At 32.7% G+C, this 11,022-nt stretch overlaps 1 protein-coding gene across 1 annotated transcript; it reads right to left on the bottom strand.

The window, feature by feature from the left end:
- Positions 1-823: 823 nt before the first annotated feature.
- On the bottom strand, positions 824-2,645 carry LOC112695276 (uncharacterized). The gene is made up of 3 exons (XM_025747548.3): positions 2,301-2,645; positions 2,103-2,169; positions 824-2,028 (listed from the first exon to the last, which is right to left on the bottom strand). Exons 1-3 carry the CDS (start codon positions 2,373-2,375, stop codon positions 1,100-1,102), a joined length of 1,071 nt encoding a protein of 356 aa, XP_025603333.1. The 5' UTR covers positions 2,376-2,645; the 3' UTR covers positions 824-1,099.
- Positions 2,646-11,022: the final 8,377 nt, after the last annotated feature.

Here is an 11,022-nt window from a genome sequence, read left to right as displayed (position 1 = left end):
GTGTTGGATTGAAATCAATTATAACTAATCAAGCACCAATCACAAGAATATACAGAAGGATAACATATTCAGTGACCGACTCTAAATCAGACCCAAAACAATACTTGGCATTATGGCAATGCCATATGATATTTCCATACCTTAGAAAACTTGAAAACCTTAATAATCAGCCTTCAATTTTATAACTACCACAAGTATCTTGATTCCTAGAAAATATTAAAAAGGAAAGCCATAAACAATGCTTAAATAACAAATATATTCAGAATATTTCTGCACCACATTCAACAGTGAAAACAGCCCAGACACAATTTGTTGAACAAGAATAAAGATTTGTATTTCAAGTATTTTAGTGACCTATTGCTAACACATTACATAATACTTAATAATAAGCAATCAGACAAGAAATATACAAAATTTCCCCATCATATCGTTTCCAAAACATCAAGCCAAAAACTTTCCCTGACTCTTCCATCCACAAGCAACACGGTGAATTAGCTTAAAGACCATTAGCATCTACCCTAAACACATCATACACTGTTACAGTAACAAAATATGGAAATGAGACGGGGTAAAAAATCAAAAAACCAGAAAATGGGACAGCGTCTAAAGTAATCCATAGAAACAAAATGTAAAAGAGGAAAAGGAGCCACGAAAAAATCCATCACAACACATGCAAACGTAAAATTTACTAAATCTAAAATACATACACGTTCAATTAAACATGATGACAAAGATCTCCAACATATAAGGATTTGGAGTACAGGAACTAAGCTATACAAATGCAAATAAGTGGAAACAGGCACAAAGTATATAAGCCACAAAATAATGTAAACAGTTTAAATGTATTGAATTTCTATACCGCCTTATGTATTCACATACCAACGTGACTATTCTACATTAACACATGCACCATAAGATCAAATGAGAAACAACTTGATTTTTATGGTGCTCGGAAAAAAAACCATAACCCCTACACCAACTAGGCCTATGAAAATTAGTTATTTCGATCTAAAAATACAAACGATGCAGGAATGCAAAAAAGAAGGAAAAGGAGAGACCACAGCCATACACAACTCAACTGAAAACAGATAGAGCTCCCTCAAGACCTTTCGACCATGCTACAAGATCGAGCCAACCGAAGGGTGAGACTGCCTCCAAGCACACTAGGCTCCGTCTCAACAACAGCTTCGCACTCATAAGGCTTCCTGCAGCCAGGGCAGCGAGCATCTTCTTCAAGAATCCTCTTATGGCAAAAGAGGCAAAGCCGAAAGCCACACAAGCAAGGCAAGAAACTCGTGTCTGTCAAATCGAGATCCTCACAGCATATAGGACATGATGATGGCATAGCAGAGCGACTCCAAAGGACACCACCACCGCAACGTCGGTCGGAGATTGGCAAGCTGTGCTGCTTGGACAAATTGGGCAAACTCTGGGGTCGAAATGCATCATCAGCCCTCCAAGCTCGGCAATTACCAGTCCAAGGAACCAAATTAGCACTCTCAGGTTTCAAATTCCGAGACCCTGAATTCGGCCCCCTGTTTGGATCTTCACAGTTCGATGAAGCCATTTGCACAACGGATTCATCGCCGTGTGAAGGAGGTGAATCAGAACAAGGGTTCTGGCGCTTGTCATTGGCGGCTAGAGCATCTGCCACAGCCTCCCAATCATCCAAGCAACCATCATCACCTTCTTCTTCCCCTCCTCCTTCCTCTTCTTCATCGTCATCTTCTTCTGTTATGTTTCCAGAGCAACACCCAGCGCTGCTGTAACTACTGCTGCTCCTACTGCTACTGCTCCCGCTACTGCTGCCACTGCTTCCAGTGAAATTCGTCCCAGAATCATTGCCTGTGGGGCTGTTAGCTGGTGATTCCGAATCGCTGTGTTGATGGATCAACCCGTCGTCTTCTTCCACCCTGTGCCTAGTCTCCAACTGCTCCAGCGGACGCTTGCCATGATTCCCGGATGACAATGGCAGCTCGTGGCCATCACTGTCGATTACATCCTTGCACCCCTTGCTCTTGACAGAACCTGATAAAAAACTCAACAAATCCGAATCGAACAGGATAGAAAAAATCATAAACATTTTTATCATCCTCACTTACCTTGGGATAACCATTGCTCACGACGCGCTTCAATTTTGTTCTGTTTCAATTTTGCAGACCTGTTGGTCTGGAACCCAAAGAAAATCAAGATTAGGTTAATTCGAACAGGGAGAGGAGAAATAAATGCGCATAGAGTACGAAAACATAAACAAAATCAAAATCAAAATCGAAATACAAAAAATTTCGAAAAATCCTTACCCTCTTCTTCTTGCCGAGGTTCTTAGTGTTTGCAGCTGAAGGAATAAGAGCGGCGGGAACTGAATCAGAAACCATGGTTGAAACTGCTGTATTGGATTTTCGACTAATCGGAGATTCGGAAAAACCCTAATTTGCAAATGAGAAGCAGCGACGATAGAAAATTCTAGAGAGAGAAACGTGAGAAAGAGAATAACAATGGATAACGGAAATTCCTCTGTGATCCTCTCTCGCTCTTTTTCGCATCAGAGAAAAATAAAGAATTGAGAGTCCAGGCTCAGTTTTTATATAGGATACATAATTACGTAAATACCCTCTCAATGTCTCTATTCTCGAGGCCATTAACTTAACGGTGTGTGTGGAAATTTGACGCTGAATAAGGGTAATGTACGGAAAAAGAAAGATGTACGAGATTGCAAAACGACGTCGTGAAATTCAAAAAAATCTGTAGTTCAAATTTCCTGATATTATCCAGTATTTTTAATTTAATTTCTTAATAATCAATAAAAAAACTAAATAGCCAAATTGAGTAATTTTTAAATCTAACTGGGATTTTCTTTTCTAAGAATTAAATTAGGAACCATATGATAATTATTTTAGGATAGATATATTAGAGAATGAGATATTAGGTAATACAAACATAATTTAAAAAAAATAATATATTTTTATTTTAAATAAATGTATGTAAATTTGTTCATTAAAAAAATAAGAACACAATTAAATAATTTTAGGTGATACTTATTATTTTTGTTTTCTTGTTTTTTACAGGCTATTATAGAATTGTGTGAATTTAATGTGCAGTATGTAAGATTACGTGAGCATGGTAAGATTTACACTCAGTGGTTCGATTGGATTCCACGACAACAATATGCTTTGGTGTTTAACAATGGATTTCACTAAAATTATATGACCACAAACCTAGTAGAGTGATATACGTAGTCTTAAGCATGGCAGGCTTTATGGAGGCCAGGGTCAATCAAAATAGATGCCTCATTGTGTTGGATCAAATGCTGGTAGTTTTGCACCTAATTCTTAGTAAATTCGATATTTACTTACTTGTTCTATTGGATTATGTACTACATTATGAACTGAATAAAATACTACGTTATGAAATATTTGTGTATTAGATTTTGTTGTAAGCTTATAAAAATTTATAAAAATTACAATAGTAGTCTTATAATAATATATGAACAACAATTATAAAAATTACTTGCTAAATGTTTTTTTTTTACAAATTTAGTACATTTTTTAACTAACTTTTTTTTTGTGGAAGGGGTATATCTATTTGTGCTTCTACTTGTTGGGACAATCCTCAAGTTATACCCTTTACCATGTACATCTGAATTATGGAAATTTTTCGCACTTTCTACCCCATTTGCATTTTTCGCCTCTTTTGCACCTTCTGCACCACCTATATAGCATCAAGAACCACAATGATAAATACACTAATCCAGCAGAACGAACATTAACAATAGTTAAGAATAATAATACATTATTACCTGCATCGTCATCACCATTGCTATCATCGTCACTGTCGTCCTCGCCATCATTATCAGCCTCCGCCATTGGCGCTTGTACTTGGAGAAAATTAACAACATTACTGCGACCAATCTCTCTAGCGACCTCTAGATTGAATCACTCCGTATCGAGTCAACAGACCTTCTAACCCAATTGCATGGAAAAGGGCTACTACGTTGTAGTCTAAATCTACAAATGATCAATCTCGAGCAATTCGAGGCGATTGTCGACTAGACTGTGGTGCCTGCTTGTTAACTTCAGGAGGTTACGGCTAGGATTGTTGCACTTGCAGGGGAAGGTCGAAGAACAATTGATTTACATATTGCGACATGTTTATTTAAGGCACCAACTAATACAACTAACGGTTTAAAGATTGCTCAGCTGTGTCTTTTTGCTGTGATATAGAGGGTCGATAATATGCTTGATAGGGTGGCATGTGTAGTGAGTGTTGATGAGCGAAAATTAAAACTCACGGATTGTTGCACTTCAGGAGGTTACGGCTAGGATTGTTGCACTTGCAGGGGAAGGTCGAAGAACAATTGATTTACATATTGCGACATGTCTATTTAAGGCACCAACTAATACAACTAACAGTTTAAAAATTGCTCAGCTGTGTCTTTTTGCTGTGATATAGAGGGTCGATAATATGCCTGATAGGGTGGCATGTGTAGTGAGTGTTGATGAGCGAAAATTAAAGCTCACAGATACCGACAAGTGCTCCAGATCGTTCAAGTAATACCATGGTGAGTGAATATTGTTCCCACGAGGATTAAAGGATTGAGAAAGCAAATATCATACTAAATACCAAACTAGATTGATAAGGGCAAAACTTGTATCTTGTTTGGAATCTTGAGTGCTTGAGAGACAATGAACTTGGATGTTGATTGAGAGAAGACAATGATAGTGAGAGTCAATGACTTCGAAGATGTATGCTCTTAGAAAAACCAAACCTTATTTACTTATTTTGAAGTATGTAAAGGTCTTTCACGTTAAATTTTTAGTAACTGATTTCTAATTCCTTGGCTTCTCAATTTCTCTTTAATTAACTAGTCATCAGTTAATTAATTAAAGAGGTTAAGCATAAAAACTGATTTAGTTTCTAATAAGATTTAAAAGTAGTCTTTAGGTCAAATTATGTGTCACATATTCAAGTTAGTCATATCCAGTTAAACCTTAGAAGGAAACATAATTTTCAAAAGTTGTTCTAATTCAAATTATATGTCACTTATTCAAAATTAGAATGATTGAAAATCATGTATATGTCGTACACTAATTGAACCACTATTCCTAGCCGAATTCAAAGAGTCATATGAAAGAGTTTTCAAGTTTTTAATTCAAATCTTAAAATTTTCAAATATAATAAAAGAATTCAAAACATGATTAGCATACCTTTCGATACCATTAAGCCGTTAAGGGATGAAGAATGGATAACTCAATCATAAATAGATCAATGCAAGAGTTTAAAATAAAATAAACTTTGATTAATAATCCATAGAAAACATAAACAGAGCTCCAAACCCTTTGACAAAGAATTAGTTACCCATGAAAGAAAAACAAGAAGAAAATTGTGCTAAGGAACGGAGGGTTGTTCTCTCTGTGAACAAAGTTTCCTTATTTATATCTTAATTCTAGAATTCAAATTCAAACAATCTTAATCTCATCTTTTGGAGAGAAAGATAAGATAACTAATTACTGAATTCAAATTCAAATCAAAACAATAATTCAAATTAAATCCTAACAACCAAATCTTTTATGTTTCTAGAAAGAATTAATAACTAATCCTCTAAAGTTTTGAATATCTTGGATATGATAAAGGCTTCTAATGAGATAGGTAATTGAAATTGGACCTTAATTATTGCATCTTGAGAGTTGGAATTATCTTTACGCCAGGCTTATTCTAGAGGTTATTGGGCATAAGCCCAAAATTCACTTCCAGTGAGCGCACATGCCGGGCGTGTGTCTTGGAAGCTTGGAGGATCGCCCAGCGGATGAAAGGGAGAAGCAGGGACCGCCGGGCGTATGGTATGGCCACTAGGCATGTAAGGAATGAATGAGGGTGGCCATCGGGCGTGTGGATTGGCCGCCAGGCGTGTGAGCATGGCTGCCGAGCATGCCTCTATGTGCTTCTTGGCTCCATTTCCTTTTTTCTTAAGGTATGATTTTGTTTTTTAAGCCACGTTTTTGCTGTACTTGTATTTTTTTTGTAAAAAAAAGTTTCAATTCTTGTCTATTTTTGAGATATAAACTCTTGAAAACATAGAAACACTATTCTAACTCCAAATATTTGATTATTTATGAAATTCAATTAGAAAATATAAGAAATTTGATTAAACCCTAAGAAAATAGATGAAAAAGAACTTTAAAAATCGTTTAAGATAACGTGTCATCATGTGTGAGTAGGGGAATAACTGACTGAAGAATAATGGTCCAGACTCAGTGTATGGTTGTGTGTACATGTAAGTGGTGTGGAAAGGAAGTTGGCAGTTGGTATGGGTGCATGATGAGTTATGGCTGTTGTTGTGACTGTGCCTGTTGCTGTAGTTGTTGCTGTGGAACATAACCAGTCAATCATAGATGAGCTTCATATGTCTCATTGTATCATTGTATATACTAATCAGATGCTTAACAGTGTAGTACAGGATCATTAACTAGAACGAAGGTCAAACAGTTTGTCTATCTCATAATGCATATAGAATGCTCAATATTTCAATTTTTGTTCTTTGGTCCGGTCAGGACCACGTTGTGAGCTTCTACAAGATGAGTAGCTTCTCCAGGAACTTTCTACGATAAATTGAACTGCCTCCTTACCTTATCTGATGCATGTCACTCAATACACTCAAATGATATTAGTGGCACGGTTGCACTCCATATTAAGCGATGCTACAAAATGTCATTTGGAGCGACAATGTTCCCATACGATCATGATTGTACGAGTTCCACACAAACTGCAAAAATATAACAAAACAAATGTATAAATATAAATAAAAAATAATTCACAATAATACTAAGAACTCTATTAAATAGAACAAAAAAATTACCCCGTCTGTAGGAATATCATCTAGCAATTGCCTGATATATATAAGAGATGGTCCACTTTTTGTATCCATGAAATTTCTATTATTCAAAATCAATACATTTAAGTAATATATTTAAATAACACATATTAGATAATATATATATATATATTAACATATTATATTAAATAATTTTACCTGCATGCAAACAAAAAATTTTGCTGTGATCGCACTGGTTTAGGAATGGTAACCGATCTAAGCCCATACACATAGAATTGCCAAAGGGCCATCCACTTCCTTACAATCATAACATGATGCTCGACATAATACTCTATACAAATGTACTAGGCAAGTCAATCCCAACTAAAGCCCCTAATCTCAGAAAAATTTTAGAGTACAGGCAAGAACTTCCAGTGTATCGACAATCCTAACTTGTCACAAAATAAATTTGTCTCAAATAACAACAATATGTGAATTTTTACGTACATTTATTTGCCAAATACAGTATCCAACTGCATACGCTACTTTATGGTGCGAAGCCATGCAATTGCAAGCTTGATACTGCTTCCTTTATGATCAGTCGCAGTAGGTTCAATGCTAAATTACATCATGAATTCATTTTTCACATGAGTAGTGCTACTATCTGTAATCATGACAATGACATACTATCTGTTGGAAGTCCAAATATTATTGTAATAATTTTCAAGGTAATCGTGCATTTACCGCATGGAAGATGAAACATATGGGTTTCTGAATGCCACCGTTCAATTAAGGCAAGTAAGTGCATTGTGTAAAGTAAGTTTTTCAATATGAGATATGTGATAGAATCTACTATCCTATAACTTGATTTCAACTTGGGGATCATATACATCTTAGTGGAGATAGCTTGATTCCAAATTTCTTGATATTTAAAACAAATCGAAAAACATAATCAATAATAATGATAATAAATAGATGAATAAACAAATAAATAAACAAAAATAAAAAATAATTACATATGGTGGACGCTCAAGGTATTTAATAATGTGATATTTAGGACGCGTAATGTCACGAACCATCTTTTTTTATTCTTTTTGAAAAAAAAACTATTATATTATATAATTTATATTTAATATATATCTAGTATTTCTTTGACATTAAATAAATAAATAAAGGTATATTAAATAATATTACATATAATATTATTTAAAAATTAAAAACATTATTACAAATTATTATTTAAATAATAATATATTAAATAACACATAAAATAATATTAAAAATTACTAAAATATAAATATATTTAAATATATGTTCAGTTAAAATATTTTAAATACTTTTAACATTATATATATAATGTATATTTAATCTTAGATTTAATATCATATAAAATATATTTGATATATCTAAAATACTTTTGAATATATGTTTAATTATATCCAATATTATATAAAATATATGCGTAAATACATTAAAATGTATATTTAAATATATAATAATTTTCGGTCTTGAAATAAACAACATATCCCACTTTAAAATATATTAAATATAAGTGTAATAATACATTAAATAAAATATATTCAAAAATATTTAAACAATATATAACATCAAATCTTATATTTTTTATACATGTAAATAATATATGTAAACAATATATATTAACATATTATATTAGATATGTTTAATATAATTTTAAATATATAAAATATATATAAATAATATATTTAAACAATATATCAAGGTTCTGAAAATTGAACCAATTATCAAACTACTTTAACTATTGATTTACTTATTTATTTGTTTAATTGATTTGATCGTAGTTCAACGAAGAATTGTTTTATAATAAAATAATAAATAAAAAAATTAACTAACAACATATTATAGGAAATTAGTGATTACATTATATTATATCAAAACTATATCATTATTCATTTAGTAAACTCCTTTAGTACCTCTTGATCTCTCAAATTCCATCTGCAGATATTTCTCAATTTTAGAATTAGTGTCCTGTCTTTGTTTTTTTTTCTTTTCTTTGATTCAACATAATCTTTTATGATGACAACAGTTATTACTTATTACTTATTAGTAAAACTAAGACATGATGTAGTTAGTTAGTAAGTAGTGGTAATTAACCTGTAAATTAGAATTTGTTTCAGATTTTGTAAGATCATCTAATATTTTGTCACTATCATTTTCATTTTTTCTAAATGCTTTAGCTACAAGCTCCCTCTCAAACCTACTATAATTGTAATTAGCAACAGTAAACTTTAAGAAAACAAAGCTAAAAATGAATGATAATTTATTGACCCTATAAAGACTAATTTATCCCATTTTAAAAGATCAACAGACTTCTTCAGAGGTATAATTCTGATGAATCTATATTTGATGATAAATTTTGCTTTGATTTGAGTGGATTTTATCATATAAATCCATATTTATTCACCTAAATAGTATGCTTTTGTATTTTCTCTCTAAATTATGTCCAATTGTTAAAATATGCTATTTTGTGCTTATTTTAATCAATTTTATTTCACTTTTATTCCATTGGATGCCTTGATATTTTTATGAGTGATTTTAGGTGTAATGGGTAGAAATGGCTTGATAAGAGTGGAAGAGAAGCATGCAATTGGAAAAAAAAAAGAAAACAAAGGAGAAGTACACAGCCAAGTGTGCATATGCACAACCCTCTGTGCGTACGCACAAGGGGAAATCAGCAAGTGTGCGTAAGCACACACCTGTGCGTACGCACAAGTCCCAGCGCGTGACTTCATTAAAAAGTCACGTGGCTCGCGAATTGGGAGGTTTCCAGGCCCATTTCTAAAGGATTTGAGGCATATATAGAAGGGCTATCAATACCATACACTATATAACACACTTAGGCATAATTTTAGATAGTTTTAGGTAGTTTTTTAGCTTAGGTTTTCTCTCAATTTTCTTAGAGTTTAGTTAGGGTTTATACTACAAGTTTTCATTTTCCAATTTTGATCTTGGATTCTAGCTATTTCCATTGTAAGTATTTCTTAATTTTCTCTTTTATTACATTACTTGTTCTACACTTTCTTATATTTTAATTTTCTTTACCAATACATATATGCTTTTGCAATTATGATTTCTAGTTGATGAATTTGATGTTTAGTGGTTACTATATGTTTGTCGGGCTGCCATTGTTGATTCTATTCATTGGTTGTTCATAGTTTCAAGTAGTTTTACAATTTTGCCATGTTTTGTGAATATGTCTACCATGTGTTTGTTGAAATGCCAATTTTGATTATGGGGATAAATTTTCACTCCTTGACTTGGAAAAAATGAGTATATGGGATATTAGAGTCATAATATCCGACATAAAGTGATAATTCTTGGATTGTTAGTTGTTATTATTTCCACTAACGCTAGCTTTTTACTAAGGTAATTAGTAAGTTAGCTAGGATTTGTGGATTTAGAACAACTATACTCACTTGACTTACTCTTCGATGTTAAGGGTTGACTAGGTGAGATTAATTCATTATAATTATCATAGTTGTGGTTTTGACAAGGAAGGAATTCCTTAACTCATCCTAAGCCAAGGCTTCCATTTATGTTTTGAACCACGCTTCAATCTTTTTAAGCTTTACTTGTTCATACCATATAGATAGTTCTTTAATTCCTTTATTAGTTTATTAATTGCAATTTTGATTGTTCTTTAATTCCTTTAATTGTTTGCCTCATTATTGAAAATCTCCTTGATTTCACAATCAAATTTATGCACTTGTGGTCTCTAGTTCTTAGAAAAGACGACTCGAAATTTAAAACTCCCGATTATTTTGGTTTAATTTGAATTGTGACAAATCCTTTTAATTAAACTTTGATGTTTGGAATTTAATTGCCGGTTTGGACTATGCTATCAACGAAGTGATTTTTATTTTGAGAAATTTTAAACCGGCACAAATCCTATTCATCGAACCCCATACTGCTTTTGCCTAACAGATTCACCAACATAATTAGAAAGAATTGGTACAAGTTTATAATAATAATAATAATAATAATAATAATAATAATAATAATAATAATAATAATAATAATAATAATAATAATAAAAGTTAAGTGTAAGTGTAAGTTTAACCAACTAAATCTCGTTCCTTTTTTGGATATCTTCCATCTGCTTTTGCCTTTTCTTGGCTTTCTCCTCAAGAAGAAGATCAATAGCTCCCCAACATCTTGATTGGTCATTTGCAATG

Source organism: Arachis hypogaea, chromosome 1, assembly GCF_003086295.3.
Source record: "Arachis hypogaea cultivar Tifrunner chromosome 1, arahy.Tifrunner.gnm2.J5K5, whole genome shotgun sequence".
In the NCBI taxonomy this organism is placed as follows: domain Eukaryota; kingdom Viridiplantae; phylum Streptophyta; class Magnoliopsida; order Fabales; family Fabaceae; genus Arachis; species Arachis hypogaea.
This window is presented reverse-complemented; position numbering and strand designations above follow the sequence as displayed.

What these genes read in the sequence shown, in the direction of transcription:
- LOC112695276 (XM_025747548.3), bottom strand. Translation starts at nt 2,375, where the DNA reads ATGGTTTCTGATTCAGTTCCCGCCGCTCTTATTCCTTCAGCTGCAAAC. An exon ending in ACCTCGGCAAGAAGAAGAGG is followed by an intron (nt 2,170 to 2,300) that starts GTAAGGATTTTT and finishes TTTGGGTTCCAG; the next exon opens with ACCAACAGGTCTGCAAAATT. An exon ending in TGAGCAATGGTTATCCCAAG is followed by an intron (nt 2,029 to 2,102) that starts GTAAGTGAGGAT and finishes GTTTTTTATCAG; the next exon opens with GTTCTGTCAAGAGCAAGGGG.